The sequence below is a fragment of the Octopus bimaculoides genome, chromosome 27, assembly GCF_046866305.1.
Source record: "Octopus bimaculoides isolate indiv1 chromosome 27, ASM4686630v1, whole genome shotgun sequence".
Taxonomy (NCBI): domain Eukaryota; kingdom Metazoa; phylum Mollusca; class Cephalopoda; order Octopoda; family Octopodidae; genus Octopus; species Octopus bimaculoides.
Window position 1 is genome coordinate 22,962,113 of NC_142954.1, and position 25,000 is coordinate 22,987,112.

At 39.0% G+C, this 25,000-nt stretch overlaps 2 protein-coding genes across 5 annotated transcripts in view; one reads left to right on the forward strand and one right to left on the reverse strand.

Annotated features, from left to right (window-relative positions):
* Positions 1 to 25,000, forward strand: part of LOC106876814 (cholecystokinin receptor type A) — a 156,580-nt gene that overhangs the window by 82,846 nt on the left and 48,734 nt on the right. The window lies entirely within an intron of this gene.
* On the reverse strand, positions 10,816 to 20,180 carry LOC106873120 (vacuolar-sorting protein SNF8). Its single transcript, XM_089343609.1, has 8 exons — positions 20,001 to 20,180; positions 18,997 to 19,047; positions 17,917 to 18,055; positions 15,194 to 15,298; positions 14,670 to 14,742; positions 13,567 to 13,708; positions 13,187 to 13,261; positions 10,816 to 12,146 (listed from the first exon to the last, which is right to left on the reverse strand). The coding sequence occupies exons 1-8, from the start codon at positions 20,052 to 20,054 to the stop codon at positions 12,051 to 12,053; spliced, it is 735 nt and encodes a 244-aa protein (XP_089199735.1). The 5' UTR covers positions 20,055 to 20,180; the 3' UTR covers positions 10,816 to 12,050.

Below are 25,000 nucleotides of genomic sequence, written 5' to 3' on the forward strand. Positions count from 1 at the left end.
TATATATACCCCATTATCCATTCACTTACATAAATACAGGGTGTCCACAAAGTCTGGGTACATGGGGATCAACACATACTTTAAGAAATTATTATTTCTTATATTCAATTGTTTATGTTATGATTTTATTTACTCCATGTATCCAGACCTTGTGGACACCCTGTATATATATCGATACATATAAACAGATTGAAAAACAAAACCAACTCTATACAGACATAGAAAAATAAATTCTCTACATACATCAAAACCAAAATAATACCAACATAAAACAATTTATTGTTTTAGATTCTATCTACCACTCACGCTTACATATATACATATATATACATATATTTTTTCAATGCACACATATACACACATATACATAAATATATCAATGCACACACACACATACACATATATATACATCAATGCATATATATATATATATATATATATATATATATATATATGTCAAACAATATACATATACATTATTTACATTGAAAAATATAAAACTAGATTAGCACCCACTACACTCTCGGAGTGGTTGGCGTTAGGAAGGGCATCCAGCTGTAGAAACTCTGCCAAATCAGATTGGAGCCTGGTGTAGCCATCTGGTTTCACCAGTCTTCAGTCAAATCGTCCAACCTATGCTGGCATGGGTTAGACCGTTTGACCAGAGCTGGTAAGCTGGAGAGCTGCACCCGGTTCCAGTCTGTTTTGGCTTGGTTTCCACAGCAGGATGCCGTTCCTAACGCCAACTATCCCATATATATATATATATATATATATATATATATATATCGGGTCGACACAGCACAATGCCAAAGATCCCAGCAATACCATCGTGCTTCAGGACCAGTTACTGCAACAGCCTGGGTTTCAGGGGCCCACAGTTTTTTAGTATTCTCCCAAAGAGCCTGCGGAACCTGCACAAAGTAGATGTAGGCATTTCTAAATCAAGGCTGCACCTCTTCCTGTCGAGAGTCCCAGATGAACCTACCTCACGGCAAGAGGTGCAAATGAGTGTAGCTACATCAAACTCTATTCGTCACCAAGTGACACATGTTAGAGGAGGCTCTCAGTAATAACAGTGTAGCAAAATGGCAGTGCATTAGCATGGCGCCGTTATATATATATATAAGCCGTCTTTCCTCATCTCGAGGCCTTGTTCTTTCCTCTTCCCTCTTCTCTTCTTTTATTTTATGTATTTGTCTTCACTCTGATGAAGCTCCATGTGCCAGATCGGATGTGGTATAAAAGATGACGAATATTATGCTCATAATTTTTTTTTTATTTAGCAACACTGACTGACAAATGTAGCAGAAACAGCTGTTAGCCATGTCAAAGTTTTGTATTTAACAAATAATAACCGTTGGTAGTCAATTTGTTTGTTGATCAAAAGTTTTCTCCTTTTTCAGCTTATTTTATATGTATATATATATATATATATATGTGTGTGCGTGTGTGTGCATGCTTGTGTGTGTGTGTGTGCGTGTGTGTGCGTGCTTGTGTGTGTGTGTGTGTGTATACACACACATACACATACATATATATACACATATATATATGCATAAGTGAGTGTGTGTGTGAGTGTGTATGCGTGTGTGTGCACGCTCGCGTCTGCACATGCATTTTGCAGTTGATATCTTCAACCAAGACGTTAGTACCATATCTGATTCTTGAAGTTCTTCAAATTCTCTGTATATACATCTATTTACTAGATTGCTCCCATTGTGTTGATGCGCCATTTTCTATTATTAATAAAACTGTGAGCAATTTTGACGATACAGGTATACCAGTTAATAAACAAAAAGGTTAACAGCTTTTAAAGTTTGCAAATTTTGGGTAATTTTAGCCAACCGAAAGCCACCATTATACACACAGATCCCAACATTGGTGCCAGTTGCTATAGTTACACGCAAAATGACGCTGTGGAATCTACTTTTCGATGGTCGACTCGTATCTCTGCGAGTTTATGTGGTGCTGGAAATAAGAAAATTGTCTTTTATTCAATAAGCTCCGAGACCTTATCTCATACTTTCGTTTTTGAATTTTCATATTGTTTACGTAAGCTTTTACAGTGTATCGAGGATTTTTATTATTGTTTTTGGTAAATTCTCGCAAAATAATTTCGTTGAAGATTTTGCCATTTTCAGTTTATTTTCAACATGGCTGTTCGACAGTTCGTTTCACGTGACTTTAAAAGTTCTTACAACTTTTCGTTCTGCTGTGCTTTCATTTTGTTGCTATCAGACAGCTATCACCTCACGCAGAAAGCACGCCATTCCCGATTCCTGTTTTGAAATTGGCCAAAGATTATCTAATAACGAACCTCCGTAACATTTTTCTAAATTTTTTTTCCCTGTGAATAAATGAATCCCAATTTCAGATTCACCGTGAAAAATTACATCGTTTGACCAAATTTTGGGGATTTTCACTTGATTTCAAAATTTCCAAATCTGTGTTTGGCACCGAAAAGATCCGATCAGACACTTCAGGAATTCTTACTTTTTTCGTATCAGTGCTTCGCAGACAAAACTGTCAAAGGTTCCATTGGACCAGCTAGTGGTTCACTTTTTCTCAGTTTAAACCTCTCCAATGCTGTCTTTGTCTTTCATCTTTCCAAGGCTTGATAAAATAAATATCAGTAATGAATAGTCATCGATATACAATCGATCAATATTCGTTCAGTATTTGGTTATTTCTTCAATTGCAAAAATTTTGTGCCTTGACAATCAATTATACTTTATTATCTCCCTTTAATTCCGACAAGGGTGTTTGCGTTACCTCCCTTGAACCAATTCACCAGTGTATGTACATATGTATGTATGTATGTATGTATGAGTGGAGGCGCAATGGCCCAGTGGTTAGGACAGCGGACTCGCGGTCGTAGGAGCGCGGTTTCGATTTCCAGACCGGGCGTTGTGAGTGTTTATTGGGCAAAAACACCTAAAGCTCCACGAGGCTCCGGCAGGTGGGGGTTGAAACCTGCTGTACTCTTTCACCGCAACTTTCTCTCACTCTTTCTTCCTGTTTCTGTTGTGCCTGTAATTCAAAGGGGCCAGCCTTGTCACACTGTGTCACGCTGAATATCCCCGAGAACTACGTTAAGGGTACACGTGTCTGTGGAGTGCTCAGCCACTTGCACGTTAATTTCACGAGCAGGCTGTTCCGTTGATCGGATCACCTGGAACCCTCGACGTCGTAAGCGACGGAGTGCCAACAACAGCCCTGAATAGATGTACCCCTTTACCTCATCGATTTCATTGCTTCCCATTACTACTCAGCCTTGTTGACTGCAACTTTGGCGTGTATTCTTTGCTTACTGTTCTCCCAGACTTGGTGTCAAATCTAGCCAGTGTCGACGCTGCTCGTTCTATACGTCTGTTGAGCTCTGACTGTGGTGCGAGGCTGTCCGTCATGATTGAGCTGTGTGTGAAGTCGTGGACTGCCTCCAGCTCGCAGTTAACGATAGTAAAGTTACCAAAGATAGTTAAACCGACGAATGTGAGTGGTGAAGCTCCCACTGTGAAGAAATGCATCCCGAGGCAAGCGTCTCCGACAACCTACGATAGCTTAGTCCACCATCCGGCCTTCTCAAGTGACTTAGCTTCTAAGTCCGCCGTAATTGTTTGTACTGAGAGAAGAAAGGGCGAAGACGGGTAAGTGCTGGCGCCTTAAAACCAGTGCTTCGAGTAGATGAAACTCGTCAGCTAGACAAGGTAGTTTATTTAGGAGAATACAATGTCTGACTTCAAACCTCTGCTATTTTGTAGCAATGCTCACCCATTGCAAAGGCTCCGGGAAGAAACTGTGAGGGAAAATCCGGAGCCGAATTCCTTGAGACAAGCCAACATTGTTTCCCAATATTGTTCTGATAGTTTTTGCGACAACACCGATACCAAATTGTCCTCTTCCTTACCTTTTCCTTGCACAACCTCAGTGGCATGGAGAGAGGAGATCTGTTGTATTCGCAACTGCTGGTCCCCCATACGAACCATACCCAAATTTGCACCCTGGAGAGGACACTCCAGCACCGCTACCCTGCGATGGTGTAACACAAAAAATAGCTTTTTACCGCTTATAAACCTGCACATAAACCATGATGATTTGTATGTATGTATGTATGTATGTATGTATGTATATGTCTGTTAAAGTCTGTCATACCGGCCATGACGAAGGGAAATAACCCTGAAACTCGAGTCGCCTTTATATATTTATATTTATATATTTGATCCTTTATATTGAACACTCAATATTTCATCTACATTCAATACTTTCTTTCATGGTGCCATCCATTTTTATTTTATTTTATATTATATATTGTATATTATATTATATATTGTATATTCCATATTCTATACCCCACATTGGTTCTGCAGGAATATAAATAAAACATAAAAAACAGACAGTGTTGGAACTCTTTTAAACAAAATAATATATATATATATATATATATATATATATATATATATATATATATATATATATATAATAAAAATATTAGGGACAAAATCCAAAATTACAGGTAAAAACTCAATTAAAATCAATTTATAAAAAATTAAAATTAAATTGAGCTTTACAGATTAAAATATATATAAATATATAGTTTGAAAACTATATATATATATATATATATATATATATATATTGCTTTGTCAACGCTCTGCCGATTTTGCATTTTCATTGATACAGAAATTAGAAATTGTTGCTAACGTAGCCATAGAGCCACAAATTTTGGTAACCCCCCCAAAAAACAAAAAAACAAAAGAAGTCTGCGAGACAGATTCCAGTATTCGACTGACATTTTTTTTTTTTTTTTTTTTTTTTGTGAAGTCTGAAAGGTTGAAAGGCTAAGTCGGCTTCAGCGGGATTCGAACTCAGAACGTAACTCAATGCCGCAAAAAATATTTTTGTGCAACGCTCTACAGATTCTACCAAAGAATGAATATCTGACATCAAACACTTCATTTGTAAACCACCAGATGGCGTTCTAAGAAGCGGTCTCAGCAACGCTGAACTTTTCTTATATTTGAAAAACAAAAACAAAGAAAAACAACAAAAACACAAATCCAAAACAAAAGGGAAAAAGTGAAAAGAGATTTTTCTTTCTTCAAATTCCATCTTTTCAAAGAGAAAGGAAACAAGAATATTAGCAAAAGAAAGCGAAACCCTTTTATCGGGAGTGTTGAGATGACAATGGAAAAGGCCATCGCACAGTTGGAATTTTCAGAAGACGAGGACAATGGCGAAATTATCGATGTTGCTGGGGATTTGACCGGATGGGAAAGAACGCACGCTATACGATATCCAATGCCGAAGGACACTCTCTGGGGTTCGGAACTAATTCTCGGCACCATATTGGACAGTAAAAATCCGGCCACGCTCGAGCACCTTCGCTTTTTCCCGACCGAAAAACTTTTGCAAGGCACGACAGCGGCACCGTCGACGTCGCCACCACCGCCTCCGCCGTCGCCCGCATTGAAGCGGACGTCGCTGTTGCAGGCTTCGCCCCCGGGGGCGCCGAAACTGACGGAGGAGCAGTTCCGTGAGAGCATGCTGAGAGAGCTGGAGATGAAGATGCTGGACTCGGGCGAACAAGACAGCCGACTTTCATACAGAAGTAACTTGACGGAGGGTACCATGTTCGACATCGTTGAGAAACCGGTGAGGACCACGGTCGACAATTTTCAACACGAGTGGACGGTTTCGGTGAACGACTACAGCACAATGCGCTTGAGGAAACTGAAGCAGGATTTGAACATGAGCGACGATTGCTCCGACTTAACCACTGGGACTTACTTGGAGGCCATGTTCACGTCGAAGGTTGATAGTGAGCAAAAGAAAATCTGGAGAGACCCGACCCTTCCGGGCAGCCGAACACAGTCAGACATCTCTTTCCATGAAGAGACCAAATAACGAAACACACACAGGGACTCCAGAAATTACGGTAGAGGTAACAATGACGGCAATTGTGGTTATGACAATGGTGACGTTGATGATGATGATGATAAAAATAATAATAATAATAATAATAATAATAATAATAACAACAACAATTTTTCTATTTGCTGTTAATGATAATGATGATGATGATGAGCTTGATAATCTTTTCTTTATTGACCACAAGGGCCCAAGAAGTTAGGACAGTACAATGATAAGATATTAAAAAAAAAAAAACCTAAGAATCGGGGAAATCACATCGAGTGAAAAACGAAGTAAAAGCAACAACAACAACAATAACAGGTTTATCTTTTTTTTTTTTTTCTTATTTGCCTCAAGGGCGACATCTAAGCAGGCATTGCAAGGGGCACAATATAAGCAGACAGATTAGCGTGTGGTGGTAGTTGGTCCACTTTAGTCTTGTGGCAACCAGTTCTTCATCATTTGGTCTCATCTTATGCTGACCGCGGTAACCACGGTGACCACGTATTTGTCTTCCCTTTTCTTCTTCTTCTTTCTCTCTTTTTTAAAAACCTGGGACTTATTCTGTTAGTCTTATTATTATTATTATTATTATTTTCTTTTATGCTAAACCGCTAAGTAACGGGGAAGTAAACAAACCAACATTGGTTGTCAAGCGGTGGTGGTGGTGGTGGTGGGGACAAACAGACACAGACACATACATACATACACACACACACACACATCTATCTATCTATCTATCTATCTATCTATCTATCTGCTTGTCTGTCTGTCTATATATATATAGAGAGAGAGAGATAGATAGATAGATAGATAGATAGATAGATAGATAGAGAGAGAGAGAGAGAGAAAGAGGGGGGGGCAGTCAGAATTTTGGATAATTTTTTAGGAGACCTTTTGTTCGTTTAACCCAGTGGTTCTCAAAGTGGGTGCTATCGCCCCCTGGTGGGCGTTGAGACGGTCCAGGTGGGTGCTGGTGCCTAAAGGGTCGGTAGAGAAAAAAGGAGGCGTTGGAAGGAAGGCAGTGGATTGGGGGGACGCCATGAATTTATTATAATATCATTATAGAATTGTATACAAAGAGACTCCAGCAAAGAAGATCTGAAGAAGGAATTGTAATTCCGAAATATCATCGGACTATAGATAACCAAGTTACAACAGGTATATAGTCCATTTTTTGTTCTATAGTGCATTGTTGTACCATTCTAAACTTTTTATTCTTTACAAGCAATACACAATGCTTCAAGCGAACTACAATACTCTCCTGTATAATATTATATTAAATATCAAATGATTCATAGTAAATATAAATTAGTAAAATATGAAATATTTATTTACGCATAAAAATAGGGGTGGGGGCGCTGGGGAGCATTATGTGTCCAAGGGGAGGGGTGGTGGCCCGAAATGTTTGAGAACCTCTGGTTTAACCGAACGAACGCGCTTATAAAGAATTATCCAAAATTCTGACCTCCTCCTTTTCCTTAATATACAATGTCATAAATTCGAATACAAAAATATTTTTCTGTTCTATAACACAAAATAGATAAGTATACGAAGTTTGAAAGTCTTTCCGTACCAAAAACACTACGTAAAACATTAATGAAAAATGTGGCCCCCGTTTTAAAATAGATCCGCCGGTTGTTAAGTTGCTTCCATTTTAAGATACTTCGTCCTGGTGTGGCAAGATTCGTATTCTTGTATTTTGGGTCCCTTTGCGGGGTAAATAGCCTTTTTTTTTTAATAATAGGTTGAGGTATGTTATATAAAGGATATACGTAACTATTTATATATGTATATGCGTGTATATCTATATAATATAGATGACCGTCTATGTGTGTAGATTTATAGGAAGAAAGGCTAAAGCATCTACATAAAAACTAAAAGTTAATTCAGTTCTATAGTGGTTAAGAGCACGGGCTACTAACCTCAAGATTCCGAGTTCCATTCCGGGCAGTGACCTGAATAATAATATTAGTAATAATAGTAATAATAACATGGAAAGATACATTAGGAATGAGAAGCCAGGTTCGAAATTTCCCCCAAGACACCTGATGAAGGCTGGAGGGTATATCAGCTGAAACGTGTTAACAAATAAGATGACGACAAATATCCGTCAAATGTAAATAATGTAAAAGTTAATTCTTGTGTAAAATGTTCCGAGGAAGACAATGGAAGTGGTCCCGAGCCTCTAGGTATACCTCTAAGGGAGATACGGTCCCTTTTCCAAAATGGTGCACACAACGCAATACCCCATGTCTTACAAAAAAAAAAGAGAAAAAAAAAAATGACTGGTGTAAGGGAGATAACTAGATAAAATTTCGGAGAAAACTTAAAACGTACAGGAATTTATTGAACTTCAGGATTACAACAAGCAAAAGATCCAAATAACTTTTCTTAGACGAATATGGCATGACGATGACAATATTTATTCTGCAAGTTTGTTGATGCTAAAAGTATTCTTATAGACAATGTTTCGGGTTTTACCAGTAGGGTAAAATAATCTTTGCTACTCTAGGCACAAGGCCCGAAATTTTGGGGAAGGGGGGGGGGCAGTCGATTAGATCGACCACAGTACGCAACTGGTACTTAATTTATCAACCCGAAACGATGAAAGGCAAAGTCGACCTCGGCGGAATTTGAACTCAGAACGTAACGGCAGATGAAACACTGTTAAGCATTTCGCCCAGCATGCTAATCTTTCTTATTTCTTTATTGCCCACAAGGGGCTAAACATAGAGGGGACAAACAAGGACAGACAAAGGGATTAAGTCGGTTACATCGACCCCAGTGCGTAACTGGTACGTAATTTATCGACCCTGAAAGGATGAAAGGCAAAGTCAACCTCGGCGGAATTTGAACTCAGAACATAAAGACAGACGAAATACAGTTAAGCATTTTGCCCGGCGTGTTAACGTTTCTGCCAGCTCCTCACCGCCTTAGTAGGATAAAATAATGATTGTGCGAAAGAGCAATCCTGGCACCAAATAACATAACGGTGAATAATTTAAATGAAAGACTCGAGAAAGTTTTACCAGGAAACGACATACTTCCAAATGTATAGACTCTGTTGTGGATGAATTGGAAATAATCGATTACCCCGTTGAGTTCTTAGACTCACTGGAGCCACCAGGAGCTCCTCCTCATTGCCTTTGATTAAAAATAGGGGATTCAATCATGCTTCTCTGCGACCTTTCTCAACCAAAAGCTGTGCAGTGGCACAAGATTTGTTGCCAAGAAATTAATGAGAAATGTCATTCAGGCCACAATAATTTCTGTCTGTGGAAAAAGTAGAGATGGTTTTATTCCTCTCTTTTACTTGTTTCAGTCTTTTGACTGCGGCCATGCTGGAGCACCGCCTTTAGTCGAGCAAATCGACCCCAGGACTTATTCTTTGTAAGCCTAGTACTTATTCTATCGGCCTCTTTTGCCGAACCGCTAAGTTACGGGGACGTAAACACCACCATCGGTTGTCAAGCGATGGTGGGGGGACAAACACACACACACATATGCATATACATATATACGACGAGCTTCTTTCAGTTTCCATCTACCAAATCCACTCACAAGGCTTTGGTCGGCCCGAGGCTATAGTAGAAGACACTTGCCCAAGGTGCCACACAGTGGGACTGAACCCGGAGCCATGTGGTTGGTAAGCAAGCTACTTACCACGATTACCTTTAATACTTTCCAATATGCCCTTCGAGTTCAAATTTCCAATATGTATGTCTTTTGCGATGTCCATTGATAAGTCCCAAGATCAGACTTTGAAAGTTGCTGGTTTGCAATTAAAGAAGGACTGTTTTTTGCATGGTCAGTTATATGTTGGGGCTTCCAGAGTGGGGCACAAGAACAATCTTTTCGTTTTCACCCCTACTGGTAAAACCCCAAACATTGTCTGTAAGGAAGTTTTTAGCATGAGATCAATGGACTAAAATTTTCTGAATGAATAATAACTTTGAACCGATATCGTCAACAACATCATACTATATTCATCTTAAGAAAAGCTATTTGTATTTTTATTTGTTATAATACTTCATCATCGTTGTCGTTTAACGTCCACTTTCCATGCTGGCATGGGTTGGACGATTTGACAGAGGACTGGTGAACCAGACGGCTACACCAAGCTCCAATCTGATCTGGCGAAGTTTCTACAACTGGATGCCCTTCCTGACGCTAACCACTCCGAGAGTGTAGTGGGTGCTTTTACGTGCCACTGGCACGAGGGCTAGTCAGGCGGCACTGGCAATTACCATACTCAAAAGGTGTTTTTTACGTGCCACCTGCACGGGAGCCAGTCCGGCGGCACTGGCAACAACGACGCTCAAATATTGTTTTTATAGAGGTTCCCTTGTGATTTAGTCCTCAGCTATCACCAATGACCAAAGGCATAATCCAGCTAGGACTACATTATCCAATGTTTTTAAGAGAGTAGGGTGTGATTTAGCTGCTATTTCCAGCATATTGAATGACCACATGGATGGTCCCTTGTTTAGGCCCAGGCCATTCTTCATCCATCAGACCTATGATCAAAGACGTTCCACCCTTGACCATCCCATCGTGTATTCAGACATATCACAGATGACATTGTCTAATGTCCTTCCCCCTTTTTAAAAGACAGTAGGATGTGATTCGGCTGCTATTACTAGTGTATCAAGTTGTTGTTTGTGGCTGTAGTTGTTGTCAAGCACCGGGTGAGCCCTGATCCAGCAGATCTATAATTGGAGGGGTTCCAGCCATGACCTACACCAATGGCTGTAGTGATGATGATGATGATGATGATGATGATGATCGTGGTGGGGATAATTTTGGTGGTGATGGTGATGATGATGATGATGGTAGTGATGATGATGATGACAAGGATAACGAAAACAAGACAAATTAAGACAACATTAAAAAAGCAGAAACTATGAAAAATAAATTTTATTTGTTGAGATTGAATAGTAGCGGGGGGAGAGAGAAGCAGAGAGAGTGAGAGAGGAGGGGGGAAGTGAGGCTGAGAAAGAAAGAGAGACAAAAAGAGAAATAGAGAGAGAGAGAAGCATGCAATCACACATTCATGACATTTTGACCTCCCAATACCTATGGTGTGTGTTCTGCCGAGATTGACTTGGCCTTTCGAAGTCAATAAAATAAATACCAGTTGAGTACTGGGGGTTGATGTGATCGACTTACCCCCACCTCCTACAAAATTTCAGGCCTGGTACCTAAATTTGAAACCATTACTATTTTTGTAGTGGGGTCGTTTTAATCAATTAGACCCCTCCCCCACAATTTCAGGCCATGTGCCTTTAGTAGAAAGGATTATTATTATTATTATTATTATTACTATTGTTATTATCAGATATGGCGAAGAGCACAACACGATTGCAATTGATATTTCGACAGCAAGCTTCGAAGTATCGTTCAGCCAATAAAATATCAACGGCAATCCCATCATGCTCTTTGTCTTGTCTGTTTATCTTTGGGAAAAGCTATGTCAATCCTTTTAAAATATTGTTATCATTGTTAAAACAAGCTGGGGGGAAATGCTTATCATTATTTCATCTGTCTTTAAGTTCTGAGTTCAATTTCCGTTGAGGTCGGACTTGGCTTTTCATCCTTTCAAGGTCGATGAAATAGGTACCGGTTATGCACTGGGGTCGATGTAATCAACTTACACCCCCTTCCTCGAAATTGCTGGCCTTGTGCCAAAACTTGAAATCAATATTTATGTAGTTTATATGTGTGAGGTGTGTATCTGAAAACACATATTTATACAAGGTACATTCCAGGTATTCTGAGCCGATTTTAGGAGAGGCAGTTATAACTTTCTTAGATTACCGTAATTTTATTATATCATTACTTTACATCTAATAAGCTGACCTGCCACTTCTGCAATTCACTCACAAGGCAGAAGACACTCGCTCAGGGTGAAGCACGGTAGGAATGCATGTGTGTGTATATAGATAGATATGTACACATACACACACATATATATATACTACATAAATATATATTTGTGAGTGTATGTGTGTCTGTATGTGTATGTGCACGTATATATATAACGCATAGATCATAAATAGAGAGAGAGAGAAGATGGGACAAGAAGAAAGAAGAAAAGAAGGTGGCACGCTGAAAGAGAGAGAGAGAAAGGGTTGTTAGAGTGAGTCTGGGCATAGGGTAGGGAACCAGTAGTGGCGTTCATCCCTTGCTTGGTCATCAACCCAGGCCAAGCCTTCTTTCACCATGTATTCCTGTAAAAGAGAAAAAAAAAAGACAAATGTATAGATATATACACATATGTACACAAACACATTATATGCTTATGTACACAACTGACCCCAAAACGAGCAAACCAGATCAGTTTTGAAACAATTTGGAATAAACCAATTCCTAAGCTTTCTTTAAGTCAGTCTTTTGACAAACTATCAGATATGAATGTTGGCTGAAAACTTCAAAGGCTGACCAAGATACTCTAATCGGATGTGACCAAATGAGGTTCGTTTTTCGACATAGTCTCCCTTGGGGTCCACACACTTCCTTCCATCAGTTTTGGTGCTTGGATCCCATTGGTGAAGAAGCTCTCAACCTGTTGGCCAAAAAAGTCATCGACAGCAGTTATGATGATTACGAGGATCCCAGCTGATACGATGAACGGAACAGCCTGCTCGTGAAATTAATGTGCAAGCGGCTGAGCACTCAACAGACATGCGTACCCTCAACGTAGTTCTCAGGGAGATTCAGCATGACACAGAGTGTGACAAGGCTGGCCCCTTTTGAATTACAGGTACTACTCATTTTTTGCCAGCTGAGTGGACTGGAGCAACGTGAAATAAAGTGTCTTGCTCAAGGACAACGCATTGCCGGGAATTGAACTCACGACCTTACAATCATGAGCCAACAAAGAAATAAATGATTACCTCATGACCTTCATTAGCTTACAGCTGTTTCTGCTGCAGGACACGTAGTTGAATGCCTGAGTAACACCTTAGAGCTTCATCAGAGCCTCAAACATAAAGTGCAATTTATTTGGCAAAACAAATATATTTAAGCATCCATACAGAAAGGTATTACATAATTCCGGAGAACTCTTTGAAACCAGACTGACACCACACTTGGCTGAAAACAGGCCCTTAATGGGTTTGTTGGTCAAAAGAAGCTTCTTAGCACATATTTCAGGGGCAAAACTAACAGCTTTCAACCTTTTCGTAATGGTTCTTCCGCAGTGCTGATTGTCAGAAAGAGTAGCAGAAAAAGGAGGAGGGGTTGATGGGGAATAGGGTGAGGTACTTACCAAAGATTTGATGGCCCTTTCTTTCTCCCAGTTAAGTGTTTCTGATATCAAAGTGATTGTTACAAAACCATTTTTCTGAAACAAGAAGATGCAAAGGGTAAGTGTAGTTGAGTGGGGTGGGGTGGATGTGACAGAGAGAGACAGGTAGAGTGAGAGAGAGAGAAATTCACTCAAAATGTGTTGGTAAGCTTGGGGGCGATAGTAGAAGACACTTGTCCAAAGTGCCACGCAATAAGACTGAACTTGGAACCATGTGGTTGGGAAGCAAACTTCTTACTGCTGAGCCACACCAAATCAAATCTACTCCGAAAAATTTCTTACCTGTTATTTCATTAATGAGAAAAACCAAAGTTTTTTGGGGCCCGTCCCCCTGTTCTTACCTGTGCTAGTTGCAACACTGTGGTATGGTCCATAGTCAATTCTCCAGGCACAGACTGCACTAAATAGGTTTTGCCAATGGGAAGAATGGTGAAACCATTGCCAAGCGTCTTCAGTTTTTTGATTGCACAGAGGAGGTCGTCTCTGAAGGAAAAAAGAAGAAAAGTTAAGCAGAAGACTGTGGCCAAGCTGGGGCACCACCTTGAAGGGTTTTAGTGGAACAAATTCACTCCGGTACTTATTTTTTTTTTTCAAAGTCTAGCACCTGTTCTATCAGTTTTGTTTTGCTGAGCCACTAGGTTATGAGAACATAAACAAACCAACACCAGTTATCAAAGAGTGGTGGTGGGGAGGCACACAAAAACATACGTGTGTGCGAGATCTATTTAGCTGTCTGTCTGTCTATCTCTTTCAGTCTATCTACCTATCTGTCTGTCTATCTCTCTATCTGTCTATCTATGTATCTGCCTATATCTCTATGTATCCCTGTCTGTCTGTCTGCCTGTCTATCTATCTGTCTTTCTATCAGTCTATCTGTCTGTCTGTCTATCCATCCATCCATCCGTCTATGTATCTGTCTGTCTATCTATCTATCTCTCTCTCTATCTGTCTGTCTGTCCGTCCATCCATCCATCCATCTATCTGTCTATCATTCTATTTATCTATCCATCTATCTACCTGTCTATCTATAATGGAACTGAACCTGAAACCATGTGGTCGAGAAGCTAACTTCTTACCACCCAACCACACATGTGCCAATGGTTTAAAGGTTTAAAGCCACAACCTGAAGGGGTCTATGGCAAATTTCATTTACCATTGCTCCAAGGCAGAGGAAGACTGCTTCAAAATACATCCACCAAACGAACATTGTCAGTTGATCTCCATGGTAAACTCCATGGTGAACTCAGCTAATATCTGAACATACATCCCACATGTGATGAAAGATGTTTTACATATAAACTAGAAATCAACAATGCATGGACCCTGAAAGAGTGCATGATGGCCGGTTACCTCAGGTTTGGAGGCCAGTGGCTCCAGTATGGCCACGGCTATCAAAAGGTAGAAAAAGAGAGAAGAGAAAGGAATCCAATGAAAGACAACTCACAGACTAATTTCTTGTGTGTTTTTACCCCTTGATGCTTCCAGTTTGTCCTTCAGTTCTTCCAGACCAATAAGACCTGAAGTAAAGAATTATCTGTTATTAATACTTGAAGGCGCATGGTTAGAAAGTCAGGCTCACAATCATGAGGTAATGGGTTCAGTTCCCGGACCGGGCTCTGTGTTGTGTTCTTGAGCAAGACACTTTATTTCACGTTGTTCCAGTTCACTCAGCTGTAGAAATGAGTTGCGACATCACATGCAACAGTCCGAGAATTCCACAGACAATCATATCCTCAACATAATTCTCAAGCAGAATCAACCACACATGTAACGAGTAACGATCGAGCAGATAGGCTTCCATACAATTTCCACCAACCCAATTTCACTCACAAGACTGGGGTCAGTACACGGCCATGGTAAAAAAGACATATGTCCAAGATGTCAAGCAGTAGGACTGAACCTGAGACCACATGGTTACAAACCGAACATGTTAACCGTTAGACTAAACGAACACTAACGCCAACTTACCTCCGTTATGATGACTAGTGGCCATGCACACCTCCACAATCTTCACAGCTAATTCATAATAGAAATCTCCGACACCCAACATTTCTGACCAGAATCCTTTACTTGCTGGAGTTGGAATGGAATTTCATCGGCAGGAAAATTGGTAAAAGAAGGAAAAAAGGGACATTAGCAGAGGAATGTACTATATATATATATATATATATATTGTTGATCTCTTCTGTTTCTTAGAGCAGACGGGTTTGGTTTAATCTTGAATATATTAAACTTTAAACTTATGTATTTTTATAATTCAACCAAAATTAATTGAACTGCTCTGTAGACATTACCTAAAACTATCTATCAAGTTTCTCTTGACTGACAATCATTAATATGTGGAAAACACTGGTTATTTTCCCTCACATTTTCACAAGAAAAAAGATTTTCGAGCGAGATCGTTGCCAGTGCCCCTGGACTGGCTCTTGTGCGGGTGGCACATAAAAGACACCATTTCGAGCGTGGCCGTTGCCAGTACCGCCTGACTGGCCTTCGTACGGGTGACACGTAAAAGCAACCACTACACTCTCTGAGTGGTTGGCATTAGGAAGGGCATCCAGCTGTAGAAACTCTGCCAAATTAGATTGGAGCCTGGTGTTGCCATCTGGTTTCACCATTCCTCAGTCAAATCGTCCAACCCATGCTAGCATGGAAAGCGGACGTTAAACGATGATGAGGATGATGGTTCAGTCCTTTATTAATTTATATAGTTTTTTGTTAAATTATTTCATTGCACTCTTGCAATCTCTTCAGATCATACATTCAAAATAAATGGAAGTGGAGAGACAGGTTACTGAAGAGATTGCAAGAGTGCAATGAAATAATTTAACAAAAAACTATATAAATTAATAAAGGACTGAACCAGTGCGTGTGTTTATTACCGGCATAATGTCTCTCCCAAGGTTTAATTGTATTTCTTTCAACACACATATCCACATCAAGAATCTTGCACACGAAATACACATACGAAATATATATATGTATATATATATATATATATATATATATATATATATATATATATTATCAAGTGAGAAAGTATGGTTGGTGATTACACGTGGTTGAATATACGAGGAAACAAAAAACAGATTTTATGAGAAGAAAAAATCTTATTTTGAATAATATTGTATAATACTTTTGTCATGGCGATTTAAATATATTCTTTAGTCTTGTAAAACAAATCTTTTGTGCTTTATCATCTTATCTCTTACCTTGAGTATGTATATATGTGTGTGTATATATATATATTGAGAAAAATGTCAGAATTTTTGGAAAAAAATCTTTTCATTTCTTCATTATTCTTAGCGCTTTCGTCTGTTTTTTGAATTTGTCAAATAAAATTTTGTGAATGTACAAATATTCATTTATATTAAACATGTTTTTTTTTGGTAGGGGGTGTGTTTAGAAGAAGAGAACATTGTTTTTGTTTTTTTGGGGTGAGGTTCCATGACAATGGAGACAGATAGAATTATGGGTAGGTAGATAGGCTGATAGATAAAACATCTGTTTTATATAAATAAACAAGCTATTTGTACATTCACAAAATTTTATTAGACGAGTTCGAGAAACAAATGAAAGCGCTAACAATAATGAAGAAATTTTTTCCAAAATTCTACCAACTTTTTTTCTCAATATTCAATTTCTGTACATCACACCTAACACTCTATACACATATATATATAAATATACAGGGATTGGACAAAATTATGGAAACACCTTAAAATTTTAAACAAATTTATTTTATTATGGGGTAGGACCGCCTTTGGCAGTAATTACAGCTTGAATTCTAAGAGGTATGGACTCGTATAAAGTTTGAATTGTTTTCAAAGGAATTTTTGTCCATTCTACAGCTAAAACATTCTCCAGTTCTTGATGGTGGAGGATTTCGACTCTTTAATTTTTTTTTTCTAAAATGCACCATAATTGTTCAATAATATTGATATTTGGGGACTGTGGTGGCCAGATAAGATGTTCAACTTCCCTAGAATGTTCCTTGTGCTAACAACTTTAGCTGTGTGAATTGTTGTATTATCATCCTGAAAGCTTGCATTTCCCTCCGGAAACAGTTCTGCAACCATAGGATGAATTTGATCAGATAAAATGCTTAAATAGTCTTCACTATTAATGCAAACAGCAGAACTGAGAAAAACATCAGATATGCATGCAGCTGTGAGGGGAAATCGTCAAATCACCGTCCATGAGTTAGCAGAGGATGTGCAGATTAGTTATGGTTCAGTTCAGTCCATTATCAATGAAGATTTGGGTATGAGACGCGTGCCTGCCATGTTTGTGCCAAAACTGCTTTCAGCTGACCAAGAAGACACTTGGGTTGCACAAGATCTCCTTGATTGTGTCGAGAATGATGAAAACTTAATGTAGGCCTCTGAGCAGGTATCGCCAAGCTTTTGACAAAATTTGATGCAAATTCTCTGCCATGGTCAGTGCGACGATCACACGCTACACACTTTCCTTCCAAGCACTGCTGTAAACAGCGGAAGTAAGCTAGGACATTAAAACTTAGTGGCCATGCACAGCAGAGTTCAAGGTCAATCTGTGTCAAGTGGCTTGATTCTGCATGCTTCAGCTTTGTAACTATGGCAACAGTCCGGACACCTATTGGTCAGACCACATACATGCAAACAGCAACAACATTAAAAACCAGAGCAGGGACGTCTTCTGCTGTAACTTACATGCTAAAGGATCAACACCGATCGAGGCACACATCTTTTGAAACTGGACACGGAATTCTGGATCTTTCTTAATTTGGTCTTTGTGGTTGCTGGCAAACTCTTCCAAGTTCACTTTGAACGTTTCCATGTGTTTGGCCATCTGTGGAAGAAAAAGAGAAGAAGAGAGCAAAAGTAAGAAGGCTGCTACTGTTATTAGTGGTGGTGGTGGAGGTGGTAGTGGCGACGATGGTGGTGGTGGTTGTGGTGATGATGGAAGTGATGGTAGTGGTGGTGGTAGTGGCGATGATGGTGGTGGTGGTTGTGGTAATAATTAAAAACTTCGGCTATCTAATTAAATCTTTCCAAATTGTGGATTATTTTCAAAATTAATTCTAGACAACCAAGAGTATATATTTCATTAGAAATACTCTGAGTTAGCCCTTTCGTTGCCAAACCCGGCTCTGGCTCTGTAGTACTCTCTTTTACTCTTTTATTTGTTTCAGTCATTTGACTGTGGCCATGCTGGAGCGCCGCCTTTAGTCGAGCAAATCGACCCCAGGACTTATTCTTTGTAAGCCTAGTACTTATTCTATCGGTCTCTTTTGCCGAACTGCTAAGTTACGGGGACACAAACACACCAGCATCGGTTGTCAAGCGATGGTGGGGGAACAAACACAGACACACAAACATACATACATATATATATATATATATATATATATATATATATACATATATATATATATATATATATATATATATGACGGGCTTCTTTCAGTTTCCGTCTACCAAATCCACTCACAATGCTTTGGTCGGCCCGAGGCTATAGCAGAAGACACTTGCCCAAGGTGCCACACAAGCTACTTACCGCACAGCCATTAAGTTTTGAATTAAAATCTTCCACCAAACCTTAGTCACAATTTATGTTCCTAACACTAGCTTAATGATAACAAAGTTATTTTACTAAATTCTTTGTTACAGTTAAAATTAATTGAAAGAAACATGGAGCATCTCAACAGAAATATGGTAACGAAAGGGTTAAAATATATAATAGAGAAACAATTCTTAAACAAACTGGAAAAAGCCAATCACGTTACGTACCTGAGCCAGTTGGTCTTCGGCAATTACATTTCCTTTGTCTTTGTAACGAGCCTGTCACACAAGAGAAAAGAAAACCTCAAAGTTAGAACGGTATTCAACCGAAGAGACAATTGTTGCTGTCATCTTCCTCCTCATTATCATAATTGTTTTGACGTTCACTTTTCTATGATTGCATGGGTTGGAGAGCTGGCAGAATCGTTAGCACGCCGGGCGGAATGCTTGGCGGGATTTCGTCTGCCCTTACGTTCTGAGTTCAAATTCCGACGAGGACGACTTTGCCTTTCATCCCTTCGGGGTCGATAAAATAAGTACCGGTTGCGTACTGGGGTCGATGTAATCGACTTAATCCCTTTGTCTGTCCCTGTTTGTTCCCCCTGTGTTTAGCCCCTTGTGGGCAATAAAGAAATAAGAATCGTTAGCACACTGGGCGGAAACGCTTAGTGACATTTCGTCCGTCCATACATTCTGTGTTCAAATTCTGCCAAGGTCGACTTTGTTTTCATCTTTTCGGTATCGATAAAATAAGTATCAATCGAACACTGGGATCGATATAATCTTCAAGCCTCTCCCCTGAAATGAGCTTTTAATAGAAAGAATTATATTATTATTAAACAATGTACGTTTTTTTCTCCCAGTCATTCGAGGGAGATTCGGCTACTATTTCATTTCCAGTAGATCAGAGAGTCGACTACAGAGTCTCCTTTACTTATTATTAATCTTGGGTTCTTTAAGGAATTTGAGACACTCGGAAAGGTGAAAATCTTCCTCTCCATCACCAAATACAGAACAAGAAGAGAGAAGAAAAACGAAGAATCGTAAAGGTGTTTAAGCCTTTCCAACAAGAACTGAAGGTTGAAGTGAAATGGCCGAAACACTGTCGAGGGTGGATATTAAGGGGTGGATATTGTATTGTGTGATGAAGCTTGGAAATATTATAAATGATGGTTGAGAGAGAGAGACACACACACACAAAACAATAATTGGAAAACAAACAAAGAATTCACCTGAGCCAAGTTTTTGTTCTTGACGGCAGCCACACCGATTCCTCGTCTGTGCATGGTTGCTTTAAGTGTCCGGGACGACGGTGGGTGTCTTAAGGTGCGTGGATCAAAGCCTTTCTCCGGGAGACACAAAAACAAAATTAAAAATGTGAAACTGACACCGGATGTCAACAACCAGGCACTGTTTTTTTCTCTTTCTTTGAGGAAAGTTTCGAAAGACAAGGGAGGTAAAAATATTAGAGTTGTCTCCCTTCACATTACAGGCTGCAAAGATTTTTCATTGATTTAATTATTAGAGATACATTAAACGGTGATAATTAAAATATTCTTTCTAATTTTGGTACAATGCCAGAAATTGTTTAAATACACACACACACGCTCATTGTAAACTTGAATAAATAAATGTTTGATATTTTGGGATTTTTTGTTTGGCTTCGGGACTTAACGATATACAACCAACTCTATTGAGGTTTTTGATAAAAATAATTTATTTACAAAAGTAGAGATTAATGAATATATGTTGTGTTTTGTCTAAAAATTTAATGGCTTCTTGTTCGTGCTGTGAGAGGCGGGAAAATTATATGTTCATAGTGGACAGACGATTGCTTTTAACCCAAGGTCAAATTTTGAATTTGAGATTTTTGAAAATTTTTTTTCAGAATCGGAATCTCCATAGCCTAAAACGTGGGATTCCGTAAAAAAAAAAGAAAAAAAGGGGGGAAAGGTTCAGATTACATATAGTCCATCTGGACCGAAAACACAATGTCTCAGCAACAAATAGAAGTTTTTTTTTTTTTTAATCAGAGAAAATATCAACCAGATTATGACTGGCAGATAACAATTTACTCATTGAGCAGCTGTCATGATATCAGTATTTTGACACCGGCGCAAATCATCATGAAACAGGTAACTCTTTTACAATATTCAGATAGCTTCCAGTCCTCGATGTCAGTACCAGAGTAGCTAGAGCGTGTGCCGCCCGGGGCAGCCTTTCCGTTTGCCGCGACCCCCACCCTCCAGCACCCCACAAAAAGTGCATATTGCCTACAACAATAGCCTGCAACAGGACGAAAACTACCGCCCCTTTAAAAGTGCCGCCTGGGGCGGACCGCCCCTACATCTCCTCCTCCCGCTACGCTAGTGCATGTCAGCTAAATTTTTCGCCACTACAACTGTAATCTTTATGCTCTCCAACGCCGTTGACTGTTCACCAATACAACTTGTTGTTCATAGAAAAAAAAGGAGACATAAAAATCGTCAAATTTTTGCCCCGAATACTCTGTATATTTATTGTGATTTGGCCGGAAAATCATTGAAAATTCTATTAGAAAACGTATGATCGAGTGATCACAGCTAAAATGTGATTGGTTGGAATTCAGAGCAAGTTGCTTAATGTGCAACGGCCTTCTTCTTGTATTGCAAAGTATTTTCTAATTCTCTAAGAATTCAGCCAGCAACACAGACTAGAAAATTAAGGGTTAGGGATTAGTTTATTAAATCTACTCCTTTTCCGTACTTGACCGGTACTTTATTTTATCGAGGTAAAAGGCAAAGTTTGACCATGACAGGATTTGAACCTAGAACCTCAGATCATAAAAATCCAGAACAAACATAAACCAGGTGTCGCTGGAAACTCAAACAGAGTCCATCGGCATCAAATAATTAAGAAGATTCGTTAAATAAAATCAAAATAAGGTAAAGTTATGTGTAGTCGCAGGGAGGCTGTGTGGTTAAGATGCTTACTTTGCGAACCACATGGCTTCAGGTTCAGTCCCACTCTGCAACAGTGTTTTCTGCCATAGCACCGACCGTTGAGTGAATTTAGTTGATGAAAATTGCGAAGACCGTCATATACATGTACACACATAGATAGATAGATAGATAGATACTGGGCTATCAAACACTGTCAGGTCCCAGACCGATGCCAGAATTCTTCAAGTACAGAAAATCCTGGTTTCATGACGGTCACACCATAATGTAGGTTTCGCAAAGAATAAATGATCATATTTATATTATATATATATATATATATATATATATATATATATATATATATATATATATATATATATATGATGGATGAGGGTTCGGTAATTTCTCGCCGAGCAACCACACACATGATTTGTTCATAGTGATCAAATGCTTGTGTAGACATAAGTTCACTCTTTCTATCAGTTCGACATTACCTGTACAGGTGTACCATGTGCCACGTGTCAGACGATGAAATGATCGCAGAGCAACGTGAAATGAAGTGCTTTGCTCAAGAACACAATGCAACGCCCAGTCTGGGAATCAAACCCACAATCTCGCAATCGTGAGTGCAACACCTTAACCACTGAGCCATGCGCCTTCACACACACACACACACACACACACACACACACACACACACACACACACATATATATATATATACATACATACATATGAGGGGGTCTGGAAAGTTTCTGGCTTTGGGTAAAAGAAAATACAGGAGGATCAGTTAATTATGATTTTATTCAACATATTCCCCTCTCAGATTCACTCACTGAGATTGCAGCAGTCCTTCAGTTTTTCTAAGCCCTGTAAAAGAACTCGGAAGTTTGGGCTTCCAACCTGGCCTTTCGCGTTTTCAGCACCCCCTCGTGTGGGTGTGTGTGTGTCAGATTTACTTCTGCCTGTACAGTCAATAAAGAAAACGTTGTTGTAGGAATGTACGCAGCACATGCACTAGAGCAGTTCCATCCGTAGCTTTAATACTGAGATTGAAAGGCAGGGACGAATTATGTCTACTTAGTCTACAAAAAAATTTAATATTTTGCATTTTATGCAGAGTAATCAGAGTAACCTTCATAATTTCATTGAATGAGGTGCATATTTTGCCTTAAAAGGAAAATGTTGCTATCGATCTATTTTATTCAGGGTAGGTACTGCCTACCTTGCCTACCTAAGTGGCACGTCCCTGATATATATATATATATATATATATATATATATATATATATATATATATATATATATATATATATATATATATATATATATATATATATATATATATATATATATATATATATATATATATATATATATATATATATATATATATATATATATATATATATATATATATATATATATATATATATACACAATAAGGCGTAGGAGTGGCTGTGTGGTAAGTAGCTTGCTTACCAACCACATGGTTCCGGGTTCAGTCCCAATGCGTGGCACCTTGGGCAAGTGTCTTCTACTATAGCCTCGGGCCCACCAAAGCCTTGTGAGTGGATTTGGTAGACGGAAACTGAAAGAAGCCCGTCGTATATATGTACATATATATATATATGTATTTGTGTGTCTGTGTTTGTCCCCCCAACATCGCTTGACAACCGATGCTTGTGTGTTTACGTCAACGTAACTTAGCGGTTCGGCAAAATAGACCGATAGAATAAGTACTAGGCTTACTAAGAATAAGTCCTGGGGTCGATTTGCTCGACTAAAGGCGGTGCTCCAGCATGGCCACAGTCAAATGACTGAAACAAGTAAAAGAGTAAAAGAGTAATAACGATAAAAAATAAACGATCAAACAAGCTTGTGCTTGATGTAGAAAATATACATCCATATTTATTACATGCAAAATGAGAGAACCAAAGACTAAAGATATTCAGACAATGAACATTCATGTGTGTATATATGTAGATATTTATATATACAATGCGTGTGTGCGTGAGTAAACGTGTCTTTTCCAGTAACAACGCTTCTAAATGCAATGGACTCTTGGTTTTTGAAATTTGGATTTCCCGACTCTCGACTGACTGCACAGATTTTTTTTTTCTCTTGGACCTTTGCCATGCGTTTCTATCAGGCTTTGTTAGACTTATTGATGTCCGTAGACTTCCAGAATGTTTCTTGTGGACATTCTGAACTGTTTCATTTGCCTTAAACTTATCTCTAAATCAATTGATGCTAAGTTTCACAGATGAATCGATTTGAAACTCCCTCCTAAACTCTCTTCGCAACTTCAACAGCATTTTTCAAACATCCATTGACATTTCAGGATAAATTTCTTTCTTCAACGCTTAGTCTGGTCCCCTTTATTATTTCTTATGGGTTAAATCTAAAAAGAAATGAACACTAAGTGAGTTTATCAGCGGTTAAAGTGTGTATATATTTTGGGGACACACTGTATATATCTAAAAAGAAATGAATACTAAGTGAGTTTATCAGTGTGTATATATTTTGGGGACACGCTGTATATATCTAAAAAGAAATGAATACTAAGTGAGTTTATCAGTGTGTATATATTTTGGGGACACGCTGTATATATCTAAAAAGAAATGAATACTAAGTGAGTTTATCAGTGTGTATATATTTTGGGGACACGCTGTATATATCTCGTTGGACCGTTGGAACTAACTCGTGTCGTCAATAAATCAAACGCGGGTTTGTTTCTGTTAACGCCATCGAGACAAAGATATTTGATGCAATCACTGGAGTGGCGCCTACTTCATGGTTGTGGCGGCAAATTAGTATTGGTAATCATTTATAGGAAGGCATTTGGTATCAGGGCACTTCTGCTGGAGAGAGAGAGAGAGAGAGAGAGAGAGAGAGAGAAAACAAACCAAAAGTCGAGAAATAATTCTTCAAAAAGGGACGAGAAGAACCAACCAGCCATAATTTATATTCGCTCTGACATATTATCAATTACTTTTGGTGTGTGTTTCAGAACATTCTAGTAACCATCGCAATATTTTACAAGAGGGGACAACAAAATTAGTTTCCTGTAATGATTTATGATTATGATCATAAATCATTGTTTAATATCGTTACTGTTATCGAAGGCGGTGAGCTAACGGAATCGTTAGCAAGCCGGACAAAATGCTTGGCGGCATTTCGTCCGTCTTTACGTTCTAAATTCAAATTCCGCCGAGTTCGACTTTGCCTTTCGTCCTTTCGAGATCGATAAATCAAGTACCAGTTCAGTACGGGGGGGGGGGGGGTCGATGTAATCAACTTGTCCCCTC

What these genes read in the sequence shown, in the direction of transcription:
- LOC106873120 (XM_089343609.1), bottom strand. Translation starts at nt 20,054, where the DNA reads ATGCACAGACGAGGAATCGGTGTGGCTGCCGTCAAGAACAAAAACTTG. An exon ending in CGGTGTTGATCCTTTAGCAT is followed by an intron (nt 15,299 to 17,916) that starts GTAAGTTACAGC and finishes TTCCAACTCCAG; the next exon opens with CAAGTAAAGGATTCTGGTCA. An exon ending in AACACACAAGAAATTAGTCT is followed by an intron (nt 13,709 to 14,669) that starts GTGAGTTGTCTT and finishes TTTTTCCTTCAG; the next exon opens with AGACGACCTCCTCTGTGCAA.